The 25,286-nt window shown below is 42.6% G+C and overlaps 1 protein-coding gene across 4 annotated transcripts in view; it reads right to left on the bottom strand.

The window, feature by feature from the left end:
* IARS1 (isoleucyl-tRNA synthetase 1) overlaps positions 1 to 25,286 on the bottom strand; it is a 68,968-nt gene that overhangs the window by 29,507 nt on the left and 14,175 nt on the right. For all 4 annotated transcript variants that reach the window (XM_038527397.1, XM_038527395.1, XM_038527396.1 and 1 more), the window contains 12 exons: positions 22,102 to 22,219; positions 17,639 to 17,786; positions 14,942 to 15,029; positions 14,640 to 14,700; positions 10,608 to 10,703; positions 6,706 to 6,828; positions 6,145 to 6,236; positions 5,150 to 5,248; positions 3,544 to 3,670; positions 2,356 to 2,429; positions 1,808 to 2,002; positions 11 to 97 (listed from right to left, as the gene is read on the bottom strand). In XM_038527397.1, the coding sequence (XP_038383325.1) occupies positions 11 to 97; positions 1,808 to 2,002; positions 2,356 to 2,429; positions 3,544 to 3,670; positions 5,150 to 5,248; positions 6,145 to 6,236; positions 6,706 to 6,828; positions 10,608 to 10,703; positions 14,640 to 14,700; positions 14,942 to 15,029; positions 17,639 to 17,786; positions 22,102 to 22,219 (1,308 nt within the window). The remainder of the gene's footprint in view (positions 1 to 10; positions 98 to 1,807; positions 2,003 to 2,355; positions 2,430 to 3,543; positions 3,671 to 5,149; positions 5,249 to 6,144; positions 6,237 to 6,705; positions 6,829 to 10,607; positions 10,704 to 14,639; positions 14,701 to 14,941; positions 15,030 to 17,638; positions 17,787 to 22,101; positions 22,220 to 25,286) is intronic.

The raw sequence follows: 25,286 nt of genomic DNA, 5'->3' as shown, positions 1-25,286 counted from the left end.
GTGCACCTGCCTTGCCAGGACCAGCCCGTTCACAATCACGTTCCTGAAAGGCGGCTGTCCAAAGAGAGCAGTGGCCAGCACCAGCAAGGTGTAAAACCTGGAAAAATCCAAAGAAACATATCAGTGACAAGAGAAAGGGAACTTAAGCATTCCTAGGTTTATTTACTGGACTGAATTTCTTTCTTTCTTTCTTTCTTTCTTTCTTTCTTTCTTTCTTTCTTTCTTTCTTTCTTTCTTTCTTTCTTTCTTTCTTATTTATTTATTTATTTTATTTATGATAGTCACACACAGAGAGAGAGAGAGAGAGAGGCAAAGACATAGGCAGAGGGAGAAGCAGGCTCCATGCAGGGAGCCTGATGTGGGACTCAATCCCGGGTCTCCAGGATCGTGCCCTGGGCCAAAGGCAGGCGCCAAATCGCTGCGCCACCCAGGGATCCCTGGACTGAATTTCTACTTCAGATTGGTTACACTTAATTATCCTTTATAGCAAAGGTTCTTAATCTGGTAACACATCAGAATCACCCAGGTGTGCTGAAAAATCACACAGGACCAACCACAAACCAGTCAGGTTAGAAAAAAATAAAATGTATTTAAAGCAAATGAAGGCCTGGAGTGAGATACTGGCCCCAGCAGCTGAGGACAGTACTGCCTCCTCGCCAGCACTGGCTGGCGGCCACAAGGCAGACCAGGGACAGGACTGGGCGGCCGGTCAGGACCTCCAGCTACACTGGGCTGGAAATGCAGAGACACATGTGACCTCAGCACAAGGTCACATGGGACAGTTTGATGACAAAACATGCAGAAGATGTTCTCACGTTGGACATCAGAAGGCCTGAGTCTGCAGGAGCACAGATGATGTCTCTGCTGTTGCCTTGCTAGCTAGCCTGTTCCCTTGAATCTACCACAGCCCTACAGCCACCCCAGGACGTGGATGGACCGAATAGGTGGGACAGGCAGCCCAAGTGTGATGGAAGGGGAGGGAGGCAGCGAGCACACAGCGACCATGTGAGGATGGTGAATGGCTGGCAGCCATCACCAGTCCTCAGACAGCTTAGGGGCAAGGCATCTGGCCTCCCCTAAGAAGGGTTTTGGACCTGTTCCTAAAAGAAAAATGGGGTGGACACTGAAAATAACACCTTCTGGAACATTAAGGCTGGAATTCAATCAATTTGGGATGTCCACAGCAGGGTGTAAGGAGACAACGACAACATTCCTCAGATACTTCTGCAACATCACTAATGACGGCATAGTTAGAACTAATGACCAGCTGAGCTTCTCATCCACAAGGAGAAAGTACCTCACCTTCCACCTCAGAAAATGAGGGCATCGCTTTCACCAGGCACGAGACAAACCAACGCCAAAACCCTCCCCACTGTAGTGTGTCCTTCTTCCCCAGCCCGGAATTTTTGGAATGGTAATTTTATAAGGTTATCTTTAACATCGGAGTACAATTCCAGTGAACCCTTAGGTCAGCATCCAAACCACTGGACATTAAGTACTCATTAAATATTTGCAAATGACTTAAACAGGTTAAGAACGCACACTGGTCTGTATCACTTAATCTTCAAGGATATGAAATCTATTCCAAAATCTCAATAAAATAATGCAAACTCTGAAACCACAGCTTCACTGTAGTGAGAGATCCCAACCCCAAAAAATCTTGAACAGTGCATGGGGCGGTGAGGGGCAGAGGGCAGGAGCAGAACCTGTCTTGTTTGACACAATCTCTGCAGCACCCAGCTGATAAACGCCAGGTGCTCAGGGCGAAATCGAATCAGTAGAATGACTAAAGGAACAAGGAACGTACCATCCTCTGGTCTGGTCAATGCCTTCAGCGATGAAGTCTGCAGGGAACGCATCATCAAACTCCCTTTTGTTTTCAAAAGGATAATGAACTTGAGCATAGGGCATGCTGCCACTCTCGAACCAACAGTCAAACACTTCGGAGATGCGCCGCAACACTCCTTTCCCGCAGTGAGAAGGGATGGTCAGGTGGTCAATACTGAGAACGAAGCAAAGACACTTCTATGAATTTTAACCACAGAAGATCTTATAGTTTAATAGCCGAGAAGAAACACAGCCCGACAAGATGACATACACATCTGCAAACGGGCGTGCTGGTAGCCCCACAGGTCTTTAGAGGTACTGGGAGGGCTCCCCTGGGGTTCAGACCCATGTTGCCCCACAGTTGACTCTAGCACAGAGCCCACCTCCCCAGCAGTGCAGGAGCCATCAGCAGGCAATTAAGGGGATGAGTGGTTGACTTCTGCACACAGCACTGCCACCTGCTCCAGAGACCATGTCGGCACTCTCTGAAGGGCAGGACAGGTGTGACCCCAGCGCTCACAAACTGACCTCTCTCTGTGGAGATCAGAGACCTTTGCTCCCGTCAGTTCTTCCAGTTCTGCCACCGACCCGATGCAGACTACCTGTCAGGGCAAAGTTGAAGGGGAAGGGAACCTCAGAGCCAAAGACCACACAGCTTCTGTCTATGCAACACTCATGCTCGGCTCGGAAACCTCTGACCTTCAGGACAGGTGTCACCAATGTGGCTCACACTCACCTGAGACTGCAGGTCACCGAAGGGGTGAGTGGGCTCCACTATTCCACACCTGCCACTGTCTTAGGAGTCCCTACTCAGAGAGGACCTCACGACATCTCCAGACGCATACCTGCTGAGAGCTTACTAGGCTCAAATCTCTGCCCAGTGTAACCAGGGTAAGTGAGATGCCTAGACTGTGACTCTGAGACATCTCACCGTCTTCCTGGCACATGAATTTGGCTCTTTAATCTGGAATCTTTCCAAATCAAAGCTAGAACTAAATGACTGTGCATGGACTGGATCAAACCAGTGAGATCACAAGACATCACTCAGGGTTACGCCCAGGCAAGAAGGCTGCCCTCTGTGCAGCTGGGGCCCGACAGGGTTGACATGCTGGCAGCCTGAGTAGGAGCTGCGGTGGGTTCTTGCCCAGGGCGCCTGCCAGCTCAAGAACATAACATCCTCAGCCCTTCCTCTTCAGTCCTGAAAGGTCTGACTCCGCAGATTCCCGGCCATCCTCCATGTCCCTGTGCCCTAAGTGTGTCCGTGCTGGACAGAGGCTGCATGGCGTACATCTAGACCCATACACGTATTTATACACACAACCACTTGATTTTACAAATTCAAGGTTGGCAATGCTTTGGTAATGTTTTTTATCTGCTACAAGGAGGGTTTCACATGATATGACTCAGTGCAGGTCTGATCATCAGTTCCTCACAACGAGAGAAAACGGGGTGAGCAACAGAAGAAAAACAATTCAACCTGTGGATTTCCCTGAGAAAAATACAAACTGCATTCTTTTGGAGGGAGATTTACAAAAGTTATATTTAATGAAAATAAAGTAAACTTAAACCCCCAAATAAATTCTTATTTATACAATTCTAGGGAGAAATAAAGAGAAACAGATGAAATAAGAAAGGAGCAAAGAAAGAACTAATCCACATGCACTAACGAAGTGCTTTAGCCAAAATCAACACAAGAACGCATGGCCTCTGTCTCACCTCCTCGAAGTCATCGCTGACCCACAGGGGGATGGGCGTGCCCCAGTATCTGTTTCTGGAAACTGCCCAGTCACGTGCATCTTTCAGCCAATTTCCAAATCGCTTTTCTCGCACGAACTCTGGGACCCTGCAATAAACAGGTCAGACGGCCACCCCGAGACGTTAGTAAGTAAACCTGTGGAGATCCACATGACTCTCTGTGTACGCTCTGTGGGCTGACGCTGCCCTGGATGCTGTGCTCACTCCTGCGGAGACAGCACAGAAAGCTCACAGCGCTGCCTCTATCTGAATTCACCTGCTCTGGAACAAGAACCCCACAGCACACATGCTCCCCTGTACTGCTCCCTGGTGAGGGGATGGCTTCAGCCCTTGGCCAGTCACTGCGATCCAGCCAGCTGCCTCATGCAGACTCGTCTTTCAGGGCATCCACACAACACTGCTTTCATGGACGCTCATGAGTAGGGCTTCTGTCCCTACATGACAGGCTGGGCTATGAGTGGTGGTTGGTGGCTGCCTCCTCAGGTTCCCGGGTGGTCCACGTGGTAGCCTTCACCCTGTAGCCCCCTTCCCTCCATGCCCCTCCCCCAAGGTTTCGAGTGCCTGGGACTAGTCACAGCTTATCCTGTGAGGTTCAGCTCTGCAGGAAATCCTTCCAAGCAGCAGCTGAGGTCGGGCACCCCAGCTGTGCCCCGAATTATAAAGGTCAGTTTATGGGTCTGCACCATCACAAGGCCACAGCCTAATAGTCTACCTCCTGCACTTCACACAGTAGGGCAACTGAAGAACTTCCAAGGAATAAAAAATGAAAAACTGTTTTCTTGAGCAATCAGGATCAATCTGCTGGAAAGTATAGAAAACCTATAGCTCATGGGGCACCTGGGTGGCTCAGTTGGTTAAGTTTCCGACTCCTGATTTCAGTACAGGTTGTGATCTCAGGGTTGTGAGAGGGAGCCCCGTGTCGGGCTGGGCGCTCAGTCTGTGCAGTCTGCTTAAGATTACCTCCCTGTCCTCCCTTCCTCATGCTTACTCTTTCTCAAAACAGACAAAAAGAAAGAAAGCTATAGTTCATAATCCTTTCCTTTTATTGCCCCCAGATTCTCCCTATTCTTCGAAAACGAATACAGTGTTTAAGTCAGGCTGGGTTCTTGTGGAAGTAGGAAGCAGTGATTGAAACTGTCTTCTGTGATATGCAGCTTCAGCCCTGCAGGCTGGAGTAACCCCTCCCTGCGGGTCACATCCTAGCTGAGAGAGGCTCCTGTGCCCGCAGTGCCCATCAGCATGGTCTACGACTCAGCACACATCAAAAGCAGGAAGTACAAATGGCTTCTGTAGGTATAATAAAAAATGAACATTTATCCTGAAAATGACAGTTATTTAAAGCTAACAGAAAACAGAAATCCTCCCTCCGCAGGCCTTATCATAGGAAGGATGCTACTTCTCTTATGTAATATTTAAATTATTTTGTGGTCCCGAAAACACAGAATAAAAAATAGCTTTATAGCACACAATGGAAGATGGCTATTATAGTTATTATGAGCTTGCAAGTGTAAGCCAGTGCCCCCTAAGCAGGGGACAGGACACTGAAGACACACATCTTGCTGCTCACCAGTAACACAGGTCGTTGTTCTGCAGGAGTTGGTCCACCATGTGCTCCACGCGCACGAACCAGCTAGGCACAGCCTTGTAAATCAGGGGAGTATCTGACCTGGAGGAGCAGAAGTGCAGGGCACGGCTGGTCAGACGGAGGCACAAGGGCACTCATGGCAACACCAACTTTTAGTTTCTTACTGATGCCACCGCCACGACCACCACCTCTTTGGCCTTCTGCTAATACTCTTTTTCTTTTCCTTTTTTTTTTTTTTTAATTTGCTAATATTAATGCCTGTGTCCTTGGCACTGGTCATCTTCCTCCATAACACCAAGGTAAAAACCATAAAAAAACAAGAAAGGAAGTATAGTTCTGCTGGCGTATGACAGGTGTCTAAGAAATGACGTCAGCGGGATCCCTGGGTGGCGCAGCGGTTTGGCGCCTGCCTTTGGCCCAGGGCGTGATCCTGGAGACACGGGATCGAATCCCATATCGGGCTCCCGATGCATGGAGCCTGCTTCTCCCTCTGCCTGTGTCTCTGCCTCTCTCTCTCTCTCTGTGACTATCATAAGTAAATAAATAAAAATTTAAAAAAAAAAAAAAAAAAAAAAAAAAAAAAAAAAGAAATGACGTCAGCATCAGCAATGAGGCAATGTGGGAAGAAGCTTGATACCACCGAGCATTCCACTTCCATGCCTGTTGGCATGGCAAGGTCTTGGAATCTAACCTGTGTCATGTTCTCTCTCTTGCCAGGTTCTAGCACAAAATTTTAGAGATGTCTCATCCTAAAGAAATGTGGCCCCAACATAAAACATTTGTACATGTTGACACTTCTCAGACAAGTGTTGAGGAAAACAGTAACCGTACATTCATGGACTCAAGAGGGCAGGCTGCCAACACTAGCCCTACAGGGTACAAATGGGAGGGGAACCACAGACGGACAGAAGGGGCACATGCACTATGTGTCCCCTACAGGCTGCAAGCTCGAGCTGGGGGTCTTCCCTTTGTCTCACCTCCAGCAGAACGGGTAGCTGTGAGTGAGGGTGCTGGCAATGAGAAGCCGGCCTCTTTCCTTCAGGGTCCTGATTATGTTTTTGTCAGCATCCTGTTAAAAAAAAAAAAATCTAGCCATTAAAATATCCTGCGATACTTAGTAACACAAGATAATTAAGTGTATCATTGCAATCTGATATTCTGATGTCTCTACCATAAATAAAAGGTAGAAATCATACATGGATTATAAAATACTCAGTCTACTTAGGCACACACTAAGTTTTGGTGTTGAATAAGCACTTCCATACCATGTGAGGTAGTGAGGTCTTCCAGCAGCGATGGCCCTGAAGCCACAGAAGCTGCTTCAGTGCCTGGTTTCACAGATTCCTGCCTGTGAAACTACAGCATGCTCCTCTGAAGACACTAGACCCTTCAGGATAATACCTATCTTTTCTGGTTATATGAGCCAAGGCAAAACAAACAAAAGAAAAACAACTTCTTAGGAAAAAAAAATACAGATACTGGAATCTACTTAATAAAAAGCTGATTAAAGAAAGACACGTGATGACAGAGACACATACCTTCACATACTGTCCCATGAAATCTGTCACTTCTGCTGTGAAACAGCCTGAGGCATCCACAGGGCAAACAGGGGGAGAGTCTTTCTGAATGATGTTGAAGTCCATACAGACCCGATAGTCGTCCTGGGGAGAAAGGGAATGAGATAGGAGTGTGGGTGGTGATAGATTTACAAGAAAATGCTTCAGTATTCTGACACAGAACTGTAATCAACTTTAATTATCCTCTTAGCTGAAGTTAATTCAGGATCATTTGGACAATCCTGGAGCCTTACAGTTGGACAGGGATTACATCATCTCCCTAGCCATTACCTCACAGACCCCTATATACAGCAGGGCATCCATTAAGGGAGGAGTAAGATGACACACATGTATCCGTGGTGAACACAGACACAAAAATGCTCAATATTCACAAACTCCACTCAACACTATAGTAAAAGAATCATTCAGCACAATCAAGTGGGATTCAATCTGGGGATGCAAGAATGGTTCAGTATCCACGAATCAATCAACATGATATATACCTCATTAACAAAATGAAAGGTAAAAACCATATGATCCCCTCAATAGATACAGAAAAAGCATTCCACAAAATTCAACACCCACCTGTGAAAAAAACAAAGTGGGTTGAGAGGGAACATACCTCAACATAACTGAGGCCATATATGAAAAATCCACACACAACTAACATTATACTAAAATGGTGAAAAACTGACAGCTCTTCCTAAGATCAGAAACAAGACAAGGATGTCCATCCACTTCCACCACTTCTATTCATCACAGAACTGAAGTCCTAGCCACAGAAGCCAGACAACAAGAAATGAGATATCCATATTGGTAAGAAAGAAGTTAAACTGCCACTTGGCAGATGACATGATGACTACAGAAAACTCTAAAGACTCCACCAGGGCAGCCCTGGTGGTGCAGCGGTTTAGCGCTGCCTGCAGCCCGGGGTTTGATCCTGGGGACCCTGGATCGAGTCCCACATCAGGCTCCCTGCATGGAGCTTGCTTCTCCCTCTGCCTGTGCCTGTGCCCCCCCCCCCCTCTCTCTCTCTGTGTCTCTATGAATAAATAAATAAAATCATTAAAAAAAAAAAAAGACTCCACCAAAAAAACTATTAGAATGAAATCAGTAAAGTTGCAGGATGCAGAATTAATATACCTATTCTATCTAAATCAACCTAACGACAGCCTTAATTTCTCATTACTATTTTTCGACTCCCGATCAGCACCCTTGATAGCACTCACAACATGACTTTTACCACTCATGTTAATAGCAAGCCAATTCCACCTATCAAAAGAACCTTTAACTCGAAAATCTGATATTTCTATACACTAATAATGTAGTAGAAAAATTAGGAAGGCAATCCCATTTATAATTGTACCAAAGGTAACAAAATACCTACAAATAAACAACCAAGGAGGTGAAAGACCTGTACTCTGAAAACTCTATGTTATTGATAAAAGAAATTAAAGATAACACAAAGAAATCAAAGAAATGGAAAGACATTCCATACTCATAGACTGAAAGAACGAAATAGTTAAAACGTCCATACTACCTAAAGCAATCTACAGAGTTAATGCAATGCCTATCAAAACATCAACAGCGTTTTTCATAGAACTAGAACAAATAATATTAAAATTTGCTTGAACCACAAAAGATATCAAATAGCCAAGGAAATCTTGAGAAAGAACAAAGCTGGAAGTGTCACAACCCCAGATTTCAAGGTATTCTACAAAGTCGTACTAATCAAAACAGCATGGTACAGGCACAAAAATAGACTCAGATCCAGGCAACAGAATAGAGAGCCCAGAAACAAAGCTGTGCTTATATGGTCAATTAATCTATGACAAAGCAGGAAGAAATATACGAAAGGGAAAAGCCAGTCTCTTCAATAAATGGTATTGGGAAAACATGACAGCCACATGCAGAAGAGAGTGAAACCGGACCACTTTCTTACACTATGCACAAAAGTAAAGTCAAAATGTATTTAAGACCTAAAGGTGAGACCTGAAACCATAAAACTCCTAAAAGAAAAAGACCGTAATCTCTTGAACAACAGCCATGGCAACATATATACAGCTATGTCTCCCCGGTCAAGGGATTCAAAAGCAAGGAAACCATAAATAAAATAAAAGGCAGCCTACTCAATGGGAAGACATATTTGCAAATAACATATCTGATTAAGGGTTAGTATCTAAAATATATAAAGAACTTATATAACTCAATTCCATAAAAGCAAACAATCCTATTAAAAAATGAAGACCTGAAGAAACATTTTTCCAAAGAAGACATTCAGATGCCAACAGACATGTAAAAATGTGCTCAACATCACTCATTAGGGAAATGCAAATCTGAATCATAATGAGGTATCACCTTACACCTCTCAGGATGGCTAGAATTAAGATGATAAGAAATGATAAGTGCTAGGGAGGATGAGGAGAAAAAGAAACCGTTGTGCACTGTTGGTGGGAATGTAAATTGATGCGACCATTCAAGAAATCACCATGGAGATTCCTCAAAAAATTAAAAACAGAAATATCATGCAGTCTAGCAAATCCAGTCCTATTCACCTGAAGGAAATGAAAATACTAGTTAAAAATGTATATTTCACCCCCATGTTTACTGCAGCATGATTTACAATAGCCACGATACGGAAGCAGCCCACATGTCCAACAGATGAATGGATAAAGAAGATGTAGTGTATATGTACAATGGAATATTACTCAGCCATCAAAAGGAATGAGACCTCGCCATACCTGACAACACGGATGGAACCAGAGGGTTATGTTAAATGAAATAAATCAAACACAAATATCATGATTTCACTCACATGTGAAGCCTAAAAAACCAAAAAAAAAAAAAAAAAAAAGAGCATATCCAGTATATGCCAAATTCATTTTAATAGGAAAACCTAATTCACAATCAAAACCAGGAAGTTTTCTTTTTATTATTTACTACCAGTGTAGTTATGAATGACTAACATCTGGCTAGTACAGTATTATCAAGAATGCTTCCATCACTTGAACACTGGACAGGTATTAGGCGATACCAAGGAAGAGTTCACTTTATTGGGTACAACAATGGCAAGGTGCCAGTATTAAAAATAAAAGTCCTAACCAGGCATAGATGTGTACGGAAGCACCTGCAGATGAAGACTGTGATGTTGAGGATTTGTTTCAAAACCCTCAGACCAAGATGGAGAAGGTGTGGGAGGAAGAGGAGAAGGAAGACAGAAGAATCAGAATTCCCAAATGCTGATAATTAGTGCAGGTGGAAGATGTGAACCTAAGATTTATTCCAGTATCTCTTTACTTCTGTGTATATTTAAAGATATTCATATTAAAAATCTCTGCAGAGGTTACATATGAAAGCAAAATGATGGAGTTAGTCGGTCCCCGGTGGATGTTTTAGTCACATACAAATTACATCCAAAGGATTGCATTTTTAGAAAAATTACTCTGGGTAAAATTTAAACTTAACCACACCACCCAGCTCTGAGGGGTCAAGCTCTGCCCTGTCAGCAAAGTATTTACTTGCGAACACAGTGCAGGTGTGCAACTCTCCACACACTGACTTTGTGGTGACAGCGTGACTTGACACCCTTTCCAGAGCTTACAGAACCACACGCTGAAGAGAGCAGAGTGCAGCTGAGGAAGTGGTGATAGAAGGAAGACACAGAGTGCCTTTCAGGGAGACACCCGGGACTGGACTCACTATTCTGAGAGCTTAGCTCAGGTGAAAACACACTGCACACAGAGGTTTGATATTGGGGGCAGTGGGCCTGCAGAGCTGGACCCCACAGTGTGCCCATAATGAGGAGCATGAGACACACACACACACACACGACTCAGGCCATGACCCTCCCTTCCCACAGACATGCCTGCAAAACTTCTACTCACAGCCCCGAAGTAAGGAGCCTGGTGTACCACTCCGGTGCCCTCCTCCTCCCGCACGTAGCTGTCAGCAAGCACCGTGAAAGCACCATTCTCCTTGAGCTGGAATAGACACAAGAGCAGGCAAAATCAATGAAACACCAGCACATCTTATATTAATTTCGTAACAGTGTTTGGCAAGAATCTAAAAAAAAATTTTTTTTAAAATTTTATTTAAGTAAATCTCTGCACCCAACGTGGGGCTCGAATTCTTGACCCCAAGGTCAAGAACCACCTGGCTCTAACCACTGAACAAGCGAGGTGTCCCTGACAAAATTTTTAACAGGCAAAATTATTTTCAGAAACAAGACAGAATAATTTGGTTTGGGAAGAAATATACTAAGTCTTTTCTATGATAATTATCTGAAGACTTGCAGAGAAAAAGTTCTAACTTCTTAGTCACAAAACAGGGCTTTTGGGATGCCTGAGTAGCTTAGCAGTTGAGCGACTGCCTTTGGCTCAGGGCATGATCCTGGAGTTCCGGGACTGAGTTCCACATCGGGCTCCCTGCATGGAGCCTGTTTCTCCCTCTGCCTGTGTCTCTCATGAATAAATAAAATCTTAAAAAATAAAACAAAACAAAACAACAAAAAAAGGCAAAACGGGGCTTTTCCTGACTTCTCTCAACCTCCCCTACACCCGGTGTGCAGCTTCTCATGCACAACTCCAGGGTGCCCTTAGTCACCTTCCTGTCAGCCCCACTATAAGGCAAACCAAGGGCACTAGAGTGACAAGTTCTAGCTAAAGGTGCTCCATGTGCTGTGGTACGGAGGAAGCACTATTTCTACATAAAATGCTGCAGACCTACTTCTACCTTTACCTCTTCCTTTCTCTTTCCACACACGGGTTCAGCCAAATCCATCCTTCACTTTCTTGTCTTTCTGCCTTTGTAAAAAGTACTTTCAGAAATGATGTTCACACTTAATCACATCTAATCCGGTGATCTTGTGAAAAAGGCACCAGTATTCCAATGATCCAAAAATACTGAATCAAACTCAGAACAAAGATGAAATGGTTTGTCCAAATCACACAACTAACAGTGACAAACACTGGGCTTGAGTCAAGGTCTCCTGGCTCTAATACAATGTCATCTTCATCTATGTTACAGCTCTTCAATTCTTTAGCAGTTGTCTAAAACCAAACTTGGAAAAGTAGCCACGAATGTCTCACTGTTGTAACCTACACCACCTGGAAATATTGTTGCCTGAAAGGTATGTCTTCAAGCATTCAAACATGGAGTGGGAGCATGTGTGCCCTTGGAGTCTGAGGAACAAGTAGGAAGTGTTTCTAGTGGATGTAGATGAACCCCCGTGGCGTCCTGCCTCTCTGTCCAGCTCCAGACACTGCCCTGCCAAGGCCGAGCAGTCAGCAGTCACAGCACCTGCTCTCACAGCTCCCACCTGATAGTTCAGAACACACGTATCTTAGGTTTACACCACACCACTTTGCCTACGACAAAGATTTTCTAGCACCTGCCTAAAATGCTGAAGGCCCCAGAAATTCAGGAAGCTACTGAATGGAGTATGTGGCAGGTGCACATTCCAGACACACCTCTAAGCCCCAAGTTCCTGTCTGGAGTGTCTGGGTGGTGCATGTGCTGAGAGCACAGAGCTCTCTGGGTTCTCAACAGGGTCTGTGGTCAGAAAGATCAAGAGCCACAGATTTAGTGAGAGAGTTTAAGACAAAACAAATCCAACCTAAAACAAAATATGTTAAAATATGCAACAGAAGAACATAATAATGATATTTTTCAGGAGAAACCAGAGGCATTACAAAAGATGTTTTTTCAGATGGTCTGTGAGTTCAGCCTTGAGAATGGGTTGTACTTGAGCACATCTGATGTAACAAAGGTGAGGGATCTTTTTAAACAAGAGGAAAACTTAATGAAATCAAAGGCAGGGAGGGAAGAAAAAGGAAGGGCCAGTTTGACAGAAGCAAAGGGTACGTTTGCAGCAACATCAGAGGATGTGGTTCGGAAGCAGGTCGGCTACAAGGAGAACACTTAAGAGCAGGGGGTGGCAAGTGGCGGCAGGCTCTCAGGGAGCAGAAACCCACAGATGACCCTTGAACAACGTGGGATGCGGATCTACTTAAACACATTGTTCTAAGAGTGGATGGCAAAAGCCACAAGGCATTTGTTTATAACTGCCCAGCCCAGGCTTCAGGGAACCAGAATGAAGGCAACGAATGCAGAGGTCACACCTGCTGCCCGGAGTACTTGGGGAGCCTGCCGAGGCTGTCAGCAGCCCCGGGGCCCTGAGGCCAGGCAGTGTTGAAGGTCCTGTAGTGACAGGGCGGTGGGTCCAGCACCTGCAAGAGGCTAGGCTACAGAACGGGCCCTCAGGGCAGGCACAGCCTTGTGCAGGGAGACCCACATCCCTGGCACCCCTGCTTCCGAGTTCTCTGGGACCTGGACTCTGGGGCTGCATTGGGGGAGCCTGGCACAGGCTCCTCCCTAGCGGGTGCTCCACCCCATATGTGGCCACAGCTGCTGAGCCAAGGCCTCCAGGATGTGAGACACTGCCTTCCCAACAGTCACCCGTTCTCGCTGGGTGCACCAACATGGGGATTATTTTTTCTTTTCTCGTGAAGAAGCTTTTATTCCTAGTTTCCCAAGAGACTTAAACACAGGGGAGCTGAGTTTTATTAACAGACTTTTTAGTACTTGCTGAGATGCTGCCTTTCTCCTTTTGCCTATTTAAGTAGTGAACTGCATCACACATCCCCAAATATGATTCTGTAAACATTCCTACTTCTCTACATCATGCTGCAGTTCTAGCGTACACCATATTCGACTGAGCAATTGTTCTAGGAAGTGCTACGTCTATACTTGTAAGTTAATTGATATTTGTGCACAAATGCTAACTTTTTCAGGCTTATGTATCATTGTTCTGCTAACCTCATACTATATAAAAGCTGGCTTTCTCTATTCTAGGACAGAATAAAAAATGGACATGGTTTTTAAGAAAGATGTGTTTGGGCTTTGGACTTTTGTGTCTTTTTGTGGAGAAAAACTTTTATACATACTTAATGGTTGGGAAAACAGAGTGTTCAGAACTGCTTAAAACACCAAGAAGTTTTTTCAACAAATATATGTATACCACTGAAAATATTACTTCGTGTTTTCTCTTCATGATTTTTTTAATAATACTTTTTGTCTTGTTTACTTTAACAGTATAGCATATAACACATATAAAATATAAAATGTGTTAACCGCTTGTGTTATTGGCAAGGCTTCCAGTCAAGAGTAGGGTGTTTGTAGCTATGTGTGGGGGAGTCAAAAGTCACTGTAGGTGAGGCTGGTGCCTCTGATCCCCCCATGTTGTTCAAGGGCCAACTGCAACTGGGAGATGAGAAACATGGGAAAACACTCAAAGTGAACAAAAATGAAGAGACAGATGTCAGCAGTGTTGTGGACAGAGTCCAAATGGCAGAGGTCACTGCAATAACCAAACTCCATCCTTGAATAGACAGGGATCAATGGGAAATTCCTGATGACCCTAATCTTTTGGTGGTGGTGGTGGGGCTTGCAACTGCAGCCATGGATTCTCTGTTATCAGAAAATGAAAACTGCCCAAAACAGCTTTGTGAGTCTTAAGAAAACTAAGTTACCACATGTATGAGCTTTGCCTTCATGCCTAGATCTAAAAACCCACCTCATCAGTCTCCTTAAAATGAACTGTTTATTGTTACACACAGGTTTTATTCTTAGCACTACCTTAAACTTATAAAACAAACCAAAAATCCCAATAAATTTGGATGATATGTAGACTATAAACAGTAAAAATATACAAACTTAAGTGTTTCCTTTTATAATTTGAGAAAAGTATTAAAATCATTCTGATAGGATTATTAAAACAAGAGAGCAACACAAGCACAGTTTAAACTTTGTTACTACTCAGACTCTGCGTGCAGACAGCAACGCAGTGACCCCCACTGCAGTAGTCAGTGACCCTGACCCAGGTAGGCAGCACCTGCACAGCACGGTCCTAAGCTTACCTGCACAAAGTAGTCAAACAGCGGCCTGTACTTCTTGCCTTTGAGATAGCTACCGGGAAATCTAGAAAAAGGAGAAAGGCAAACTCATAATTAGACTAAAATCCTCAAAGAAATGAAACTGCAGGCACATCAGGTTACAACTGGCTCCTGGTTTATTTGTTTCTTTGTTGTTAATGCTGAAATGTATGAGCTGAACCCACTCAGTAACATCAACTGAACTTGAACAACAGAGCTTACAGGGAATAAAGTCTCACCTTTCAAAGTTAACACACGCATGTACACAAATCAATCTGTATATTCACCTTTCGAGGATCTCGTAGTCTGTCTCCACCTTATAGAGGGCTAGTAATCTGGCTTCCATCAAGATGAGTAACTTTCCTCTGGTGACATCTACAAGAGCAAGGGAAGAAGTGGACTTCAGTGACATTCAGACTGGCTGGGTCTAGACACGCACCAGTACGCTCCTCCTCATGGGGTCCTGTGTTGCTGCACCCGTGTGCTCAGGGCACCAGTGCACACTGCTTGCCAGATGCAAAAATGCCAAAAACAGCACATGCACTTAACTGAACTTCTCTCCATTTTATGGAAACTTATTTTCTCCAACCAAAGGTAATATATGTGAAGGCTTAAAATTTGTAACATTAATAAACAAAAAACTCCTTGAGTAAAAGTCTTAGCTAATCTCTCTTCCCCGCAGGACACTACCATCTGAATGTCGCCCCTCCAGATATTTTTCTAAGTGTACACTACCAGACATCTTAGGTGAATGGCTACTTTAAAAAAAATTATGGGATACAATTCAGTACAGTTTTCATTTTGTCTACACATACTATATTGTGAACATCTTTCCATATGTTAGCACAGATTGCCCTTCCTCATTTTTCTAAATAGCCACCTGGTACTCCATTCTAAGGAAGTACACATCATTTTTAACATATCACCTAATACTAGACACTGAAGTTATTTTCAGATTGTTACTACTGTGAATAACATTGCACGTATATTTGTACCCTTACTAGAGTATTTCTGGAGGATGCTATCCTGGGAACAGAAAAGCTAGAATAAATGTAGACACATTTACAATTTAATAGCAAATGATGACTCACCTTACAAATACAGACTATTTTAAAGTCCTACCTGTAAAGTATGATACACCCAAGGATTTTTTTCCCCAGGTTTTTATTTAAGTAATGTCTACACCCAACTTGGGGCTTGAACTCATGACCCCGAGATCAATAATTGCACGCTCTTCCAACTGAGCCAGCCAGGCGCCTCTGATATAACCAAGGATTTGTTAAAGTCTGTGACATATGCTCAGTTCACTATAAGAAACATCAGTATCTATAGATCACTGTGAAGGCCTTTGCAATTCACTGAAAAGTTACTATGAACAACACTGTCACCCACTAGCACCAGCAACACCAGTGTCTGTCAGCAGAGTCAACATTTTCTGTATAAAACTTAGGACACATGGTCCAGCAAGTAGGCGAGTCGCATGTAGGCAGAGGAAGGACAGTATTGAACTGTCTGCCTGATGGCCCCCCAGGCTATAGGCTCACTAGAGAAGGGCCATATCCCCAGGGATACACCGGGATCTCCCCCTGCCTGGAGAGGCTTTGTGCCCACGGCTGAGAGCACGAGAAGCTAGCTGCTGGTCCTATCAGCATCCAGGCCACTGCTAAGTAATAAAAACACATGGTTTCCAGGCCTGCACCTCCAGGGTTCCTTTCCCCATAAGCTGTTGTAAATCATGTAAATCATGTCACCTATCTTGTATGGTTGTGTCTTTCTGGCTACAATTTTCCCTTCTTTTCCCTGGCTTTTCCTCCTTTCATCAACTATCTAAACCTGAAGGTCTTTTTTCATATAAATCTCTATGGAAAGAGCTTCATCAGGACTTTGGTGAACTCTCTCCAGTTCTGGTACCAGATTTATAGTAACTATGTATTTCAGTCTTAGTCCTCCTTCCTGGCATGGCTCCTAAAACCCTTGTTATTTCCTAAGTGATAACTGCCATTAAGGTGTCCTTTGTCATACGGATGAGGGGACTTTTGAAAAGCCCCCAGTTCACCTAAGGGTGGAGTTTAATCACCAACAGCCAGAGATTTAACGTAATTAAGTCATGAAGTAACATCACTTAGTGAGGGCAACCCACTCCAGCTCCATGGTAGGAAGAAGCTCTTGTGCTCAGGACCCTTCTAGACCTCACCCCATGTACCTCACTGGATGATTCCTGTGTATCCTTTATATCCTTTCACAATAAACCACTACAATGTTTCCCGAGATTTTTTTAATGTTTGTAAACATTTTATTTATTTATTCATGAGAGACACAGAGAGAGAGGCAGAGACACAGCCAGGGGGAGAAGCAGGTTCCCTATGGGGAGCCTGATGCAGGACTCAATCCAAGGACCCCAGGATCACGACTTGAGCCAAAGGCAGGCACTCAACCACTGAGCCACCCAGGTGCCTTTGTTTCCCTGAGTTATGAGCCTGTCTAGCAAATTAATCCAAATCAAGGAGAGATCATGGTAATATTAGAAGCACAGAACTTGCAACTGGCATCTGCAGTGAGGCTGTGGGGGGATGCCATGTAGGCCTGAACCCTTAACCAGTGTGATCTGATGCTATCTCCAGGTAGCTAGTGTCTGAATGACGTTAACTGGTTGGTGGTAATGAAAAAATACACATCAGAGATTCCTAGCAATGATGAGACACCACCTCTATCAATCTCCAGATCCTCATCTGCTAATAGGGGCATGATGTGTAAAAGTATTAAAACCTGGAAATTACAAGGACCATTTATTTATATCTACTATTTTAATTTTTACGTGCATTTCTTTTTCAGGTTATTTTAAAGATTATTCTTCTGTTTAAGTCTAACACTTTTTCAAAAACTTCTATTTTTACTCCAAAAGAAATGTAAGCTTTGATTCTATCCCAAAATAAGTTAAAATGATCTCCTCCATATCCATCATAAACAATCAGGCCCACACTTACCTTTAATCTTCACATACTGCATTTCTGGATTAACACACAGGGCCAGGTTACTAGGCAGAGTCCAAGGAGTGGTTGTCCAGGCCACCAAAGACACATTTTCGTCTTCCTCCAAAGGGAAAGTTATAAACACTGAAGGGTCTTGAACATCCTGAAATAAAATGATATAAGATACTGTTTTACAAAATCCGTAACAGTAAGATACCGAAGAAAAGAACTGATCCTAAAGAATAAATAGATTTCCAGAATAAAAACCAGTTGCCATATTTATAAAAAGAAAATATAAATTCCAAATACTTTTTTTATATTTTTATATATTTTTTATTATTTTTAAATTTATTTCTTTATTCATGAGAGACACAGAAAGAGGCAGAGAGACACAGGTAGAGACACAGGCAGAGGGAGAAGCAGGCTCCATGTAAGAAGCCTAACGCAGGACTTGATCCCGGGACTGCAGGATCACGCCCTGGGCCGAAGGCAGGCACTAAACTGCTGAGCCACCCAAGGATCCCTATTTTTTTTAATATTTTTAAAAAATGTTTTAACAATGACCTTACCTTACCTTAGTCATCACAAGTAAAACACTTTAAGTATATTAAGAGGAATACGGATTACAGGTTTCACTATTATAATGATCTATTTTTATAATAAATCCATAATAGGTTAGGTCAAAAATAATTGTTTTAGAAGACAGAGTTATTCTTTATTCCAAACTATAAAGATGAGTCATTTTAAAACACCATGTACTTAAGTTGCAATATGCCAATATTAATTCAGTTCATTAAGTAAAAAATTGGTTCCACCTCTATGGTAACACGAAAATATCAAGGATTTAAAAATATTTAATAAATAGCTCCAGAGTAGAAAAGCTTATCTTCTGATTCCAACAAACTAACTGCATTCTAAATAAAGTGCCCTGAGAAATATGAGCTCTATAAGCTTCACCTCATTCACATGTGAACTGTCAAACAAACCTGAAGGAAGTGCCGGCCTGCATGCCTCGAGGGCCAGTGTCATGAATCAGACACCATGGCACTGTTCTAAAGCTGCAGATGGAGCATCCAAGCAAAACACATACCCTATGATTCTCTTTTGCTGAAAATGACATTACTAGGACCATTAACAGATTAATAGTCTACAGATTAGATGGTACAACCTACAGATTAGATGGTAATATTTTATCAATGTTGATTCTCTAATTTCAATTATTTAAGAATATGGATTTTAAGAAATATATACTTAAACCTTTACAGGAAAAGGGACATCATATCCTCAACCTGCTCTCCAAGGGCCCTGGGCTCCCACCATGCCCTGGAGAGCGGAGAACACAGACAAGGTGGAAGAGGGTGACTATCATGAAAGGTAAACATTCCTATAAGTCTAAAATTATGTCAGAAGTAAAAACAAAAACAAACCTTCGCTGCAACCAACACAGAATGTAGAATGGCTAGAGACAGGAGGCAGAAAACGCTAAGTGGGGCAAGATTACAGAGTAACCAGATCTGTCTGGCAGGAGCACAGATCAGGACACCCAGCTTGGAGAAGTGCGCTGGTACCTCTGAGAGTGGGAGAAGGCAAACCATGGTGCCTGGGCCAACCCAGATGGTCACCTGTGTTCTCACACCCCAGGAGCTAGGAATGGTTTTGACAAGAGTTGAATACTTGCAACAGAGATCATCCGCCCACAAGGCCTGAAGTACTATCTGGCACTTCACAGTTTGCCCACCCCAATACTAGAGCTCAATGTTAAGTACACACTATGACCCAGTAATTCCACTCCTGGGCATGTAACCCATAGAAGAAATGTGCATGAATGCTCCCCAAAGACAACTTCTAGAATGTTCACAGTAGCACTACTGATAAGATTCCCAAACTGGAAATTACCTAAATGCCCATCAATGGTACTGTGGGTAAATTAAGGGCTAGGCAGTATTAAAATGATGATTTACAAGTACACACAACACAGATGACTTTTCACAAATATAATCTTGAACAAGAGAAGCCAGACACAAAAAAGAATGTAAGGTACAAGTCATTTATATATAGTACAATGTCTAAAAATTTACACAACATAAAAAAAATTTTTTTAAACACAATTGGTTTACCTTGTGGAACAGCTGGAAGTACTCTATCCTGTAAGTCAGTTTACCTCTGCACAGCTTGCTCATCCCAAGAGAATGTACTTGTTTACTTACAGAAGAGTCTGCCCCCTGTGAACTCTAGAAGCTCACAAGCTAGTATGGGGATCTAACGTAGAAATCTAGAAGCCAAAGAACACTTCAGCAGAAGTACACAAGGGTTAAGCTAAAATGTTCTTAGCAACACTGTCTGCCCCCAGTAAGAAAAAGGGCTATACCCTTCAAAACAACTCACACGGTCTATCAAAAGAAGGAAGACAATGGGGACGCCTGGGTGGCTCAGCAGTTGAGCATCTTGCCTTCAGCTCAGGGTGTGATCCTGGAGTCCTGGATTGAGTCCACATCGGTCTCCCTGCATGGAGCCTGCTTCTCCCTCTGCCTGTGTCTCTGCCTGTCTCTCTGTGTCTCTCATGAATAAATAAATAAGGGTCTTAAAGAAAAAAAGAAGACATTGCAATCTATTTGTTCTACAAAACACTACATAGCAGATAAAAATAAACTTTTTTTTAAAAAGATTTATTTATTTATTTATGATAGACATAAAGAGAGAGAGAGAGAGAGAGAGAGAGGCAGAGACACAGGAGGAGGGAGAAGCAGGCTCCATGCTGGGAGCCCGACGTGGGACTCGATCCCGGGACTCCAGGATCGTGCCCCGGGCCAAAGGCAGGCGCTAAACTGCTGAGCCACACAGGGATCCCCGATAAAAATTAACTTAAAGCTACATGTATCAGACAAAGAATCTTTAAAACATACTATTTCCTATGAAAGGCAAGGTACAGAGTGAGTACTATGGATGAGATTAAAGATAGGCCTAAGAATGCTACGCACTGTTTGTGAATATATAGGCAGACAGTAAACGTATAAAAATGAGAATGGAAAGAAATATCAAATTCACAGTGGTTCCTCTCAGGTTGTGAGGAAGGACGTGGGGAAGAGAAAGGTGCTATAAATCTGTAAATTGTGGACTACTCACTTGCACAGAAGCTAGAATAAAAGATCCGTAGCTACACACAACACGGATGGCTGTCACAAACATCATGCTGAGAGAGAAAAGCCAGACACAACAAATGCCATTGTCAACACTGACCTCTCTTAAAGATGCACATGCTGAATGAAGGACACCAACAAACACAAGATGAAGTACAAATCTACAAAACACTGAGGACTACAGAGACATAATTAGCAAAATTCACTGTAGGAAACTCTAGAAGATAAAACCTGTTTCCTAAACAATGATTTGCATGGAAAGAAAAAGGGGGAAAGAGAGGAAGTCGAGACCATAGATGAAAACAGAAAGACATTTGCTTTCATGCATGGACCTTCCTTAGATCCCAATGAAAACGACCTCAGGGCAGCCTGGGTGGCTCAGCGGTTTAGTGCTGCCTTTGGCTCGTGGCCTGGTCCAGGAGACCCAGGATCAAGTCCCACATCGGGCTCCCTGCATGGAGCCTGCTTCTCTCTGCCTGTGTCTCTGCCTCTCTCTCTCTCTCTCTCTCTCTGTGTCTCTCATGAATAAATAAATAAAATCTTTTAAAAAAAGAAAACAACATCAAAGAACCGAAGGAAAAAGGTATTTGAGAGACAACGAAATATAAACACTGATGACATCTAGGAATTAAACCTTTAGAATATTACATATCAAGGATGACTGAGAACTTTTTTTTTATAATGGTAATGTTAAAAAATAAACATTTCTTGTGTTTTAAACAATGTACAAAAAAAACAAATTTCAGACAAATGAGTGTCCTTTAAAAACAATGAGGACCAGCTCAAGTCTGAGGAATGACCTCCTGAATATACACCCATGGTTCAGACTCAACTTATTGCCGTTATGCCTGTGGAGAGAAGATAAAGCAGTGAGTGTGCTTTGGTGATAAGACCCATCTAAACTCTATCAGAGCAGTGATGTGGTGACTCCCTTCATCCGAAAAAAGATCCTAATACTATCAACCAAGAACAAATCAGATTTGCTTCCAAATTCAACAAATGAATAACACGAAATCTCAGACAAGGCATTCTCATCCAAGCCAAGAACTCTTTCAAAAGCAGTGACTGGAGGGAAACAGGGCAGAGGCACAAAGATACAGTGGAAGCAAGCAGAGTCTGTCACATGAGGACACAACACTCCCAATCCCACAGGGGAAAGAATCCCTCACTTTCACTCTGCATACAGCCTCAGCTCAGTGACCAGTACATTAGCAGCACTCCATAAGAATCGTCAACCTGACAGATTCCCCAGGCTAACATTTCTCACTGGGACTAGTTCCTGGGATTACAACCCTTCGACTTCCCTGTGCATAAGTTAACACCCAATGACATCACACGCACCTTGTAGTTCTGGTGAGACTCGAAGTTGGACAGTGGAGTGTTGCACGCGGTGGAGAAAGGCATGACTTTCACGCCTCTATATACAAGGCCTTTGTCATAGAGCTGTTTGAAGACCCACCTAGCAATGAAAGACACCATTTTACAACGATACAACCAAAATCCCATCTCCCCAAACTCATTTATGCCAGTTTGTCTACATTCTATCAGCTAACCATGTCTCTCAACTGGCTACCAGCTGGTAAATTAGGACAGAATCGTATCAAATATTGTGTACATTAAAAGTGGTAATAACTGTACATGGAAAGATGTTCATGACTTGAGTTGTGTGAGAAAAGCAATTGACACCATATTGTACACTGAGGTACTCAATGGGTAAAACTGTACATATCCATATACTTATTACATTTTTTAGAGATGCTGAAAAAGATTTTTACCAATTGTTAACTATGGTTGGGATTTCAGAGTTTTTGCTTTTCTTAATAGTTTTCTGGTGTATTGCTTAAATTTTACTATAATAGATAGTTTTATAAGGCAATTTAAAAAGCATAAACCAATTGGGATTAGGGTATTTCTATAGTTAGTTAAAAACTTTTATTAAACATTAACCATGTTGTTTTATGCTAAATGTACCAAGGTGCTGATATGGCAATGGTAACAGTTATCCTGGGGTTTCCTGTGGGGAATACTCACCAGTCCCAGCTGGATGTCAGGAAGCATTGGTGGGAACCCTTAATTCTGCCTTTATGCATAATTTTTATAATCCAATTCCTATGTGCTTGGTATAATAAATGAATTAAAACGTTCTCATTTGCTAAAATACATTTTTATGGGAAAATGTGCATATTTTTTCATAGTATTGTTTGGCTTTAAATAAAGATTAAAAATGTTTTATATAAAGTTTCCCAAGTTTATAATTTTTTTCATTGAGGCAAAATTAACATGTAGCATCATATTAGATTCAGGCATACAATGTGAGGATTTGATATTAGAACACACTGCAAAGTCATCACCATAGTAAGTTTAGTTACTGTCTACCACCAAGGTCACAGTAACTTTGTTTTATAATGAGAACTTCAAGACTCATGAAGCACTACTATATTACTGACTATAGTCACCATGCTGTATGCTACATCTCCATGGTTTATTTTGTATCTGAAAGTCTGTACTTCTCAACCCCTTCTACCCACTGCCCACAGCCAATCCCTCTTCCCTCTGGCAAACACCATTCTGCTATGTCTGAGTTTTGTTTTTTTAGATTCCACATGTAAGTGAAATCATATGGTATTTGTCTTTGTGACTTAGGTCCCTTAGTGTAATACCTTCACGGTCCACCTATGTTGTCACAAATAGCAAGAATTACTCTTTATTATGGCTTGAGGATATTTTATATAGTTTACACACACATCTTTTTCTTTTTAGAGGGAAAGGATGGGGGGTTGAAAGAGAATCTTAAACAGGCTGTACTCAGTGTGGAGCCTGATGTGGGGCTTGATCTCACAACCCTGAGGTCATGACCTAAGCCAAAATCAAAAGTCAGACCCTTAATTGACTGAGCCACCATAACCTTCTCTCCCATATCTTTTAAAAAATATTTTCTTTTATTTGAGAGAGAGGAGAGACAGAAAACGAACACCCTTGCGAGCAGAGTGTCAGAGGGGGGAAGAGAGAGAGAGTTTCAAGCAGACTCTACCAGAGTCCGACTCAGGGCTCGAGCTCACTGACTCAGATCATGACCTGAGCCATAATCAACAGTTTGACACTTAACTGACTGAGCCACGCAGGCACCCCCTCACCCCACTTCTTTTTTATCTATTTATCCATCAACGCACTCTTAGACATCATTTCCTGGCTACTGTACAGAACACTGTGATGAACATAATGGCACATATACCTTTTTGAATTTGTGTTTTCTTTCTTTTTTTGGAAAAATACCCAGAAGTACAATTACTGACCACGATATTTCTAATTTTTTTGAGGACCCTCCATACTATTTTCCATAGTATCTATACCAATCTGCATTCTCACCCACAGTTCATCATTCCTTTTTCTCCACATCCTCACCAACACTTGTCATTTGTCTTTTCGGATAGAAGCCATTCTGACAAATATAAGGTAATATTTCATTGTGGTTTTGATTTACATATATATATTTTTTGGATTTATATTTTCCTCATGATTAGTGATGTTAAGTATTTTTTCAGGTTTGTTGGCATTTGCATGTCTTCTCTGGAAAAATATATCTTCAGGTCCTCAGCCCATTAACTCAGATTTTCTTGTGCTACTGAGTTTTTTTTTTTTTTTTTAATTTTTATTTATTTATGATAGTCACAGAGAGAGAGGGAGAGAGAGAGAGAGAGAGAGAGAGAGAGAGAGGCAGAGACACAGGCAGAGGGAGAAGCAGGCTCCATGCACCGGGAGCCCGACGTGGGATTCGATCCCGGGTCTCCAGGATCGCGCCCTGGGCCAAAGGCAGGCGCTAAACCGCTGTGCCACCCAGGGATCCCCTGCTACTGAGTTTTATAAGTTCTTTACGTACTTTGGATATTAATCCTTTACCAAATACAAATTACAAATTTATTTTCTCCCATTCAAGGCGTTGTCATTTCATTTTATTGATGGCTTCTTTTGCTGTATAGAAGCTCTTTCGTTTGATGTAATTTCATTTGGTTTTTGCTTTGACTGCCAGTCTTTTGGAGTCATATCCAAAATGATTGCTAGGATGGATGCATAGTTTACTGCCTAAGGTTTCTTCTACGGTTTCAGGTCTTATATTCAAATCTTTAATCCATCTGAGTTAATTTTATCATTTTAAAAAAAATTTTTTTAAGATTTATTTATTTATGATAGACATAGAAAGAGAGAGAGAGGCAGAGACACAGGAGGGAGAAGCAGGCTCCATGCCAGGAGCCTGGTGCGGGACTCAATCCCGGGACTCCAGGATCGCGCCCTGGGCCAAAGGCAGGCGCTAAACCGCTGAGCCACCCAGGGATCCCCTGAGTTAATTTTATGTATAAGACACTAGTCTAGATTCATTCTTTTGCATGTGGCTGTCCAGCTTTCCCAGCTCCATTTATTAAAGCGATTGTCCATTCTCCATTGTACATTCTTGGCTCTTTTGTCATAGATTAATTAACCATGTAAGCCTGGGTTAATTTCTGGGTTTTCTATTCTGTTCCATTTATATG

This window comes from Canis lupus, chromosome 1 (genome assembly GCF_011100685.1).
Source record: "Canis lupus familiaris isolate Mischka breed German Shepherd chromosome 1, alternate assembly UU_Cfam_GSD_1.0, whole genome shotgun sequence".
Lineage (NCBI taxonomy): Eukaryota > Metazoa > Chordata > Mammalia > Carnivora > Canidae > Canis > Canis lupus.
Note: the sequence above shows the minus strand (reverse complement) of the source record. Positions and strands in the feature narration are given on the sequence as shown.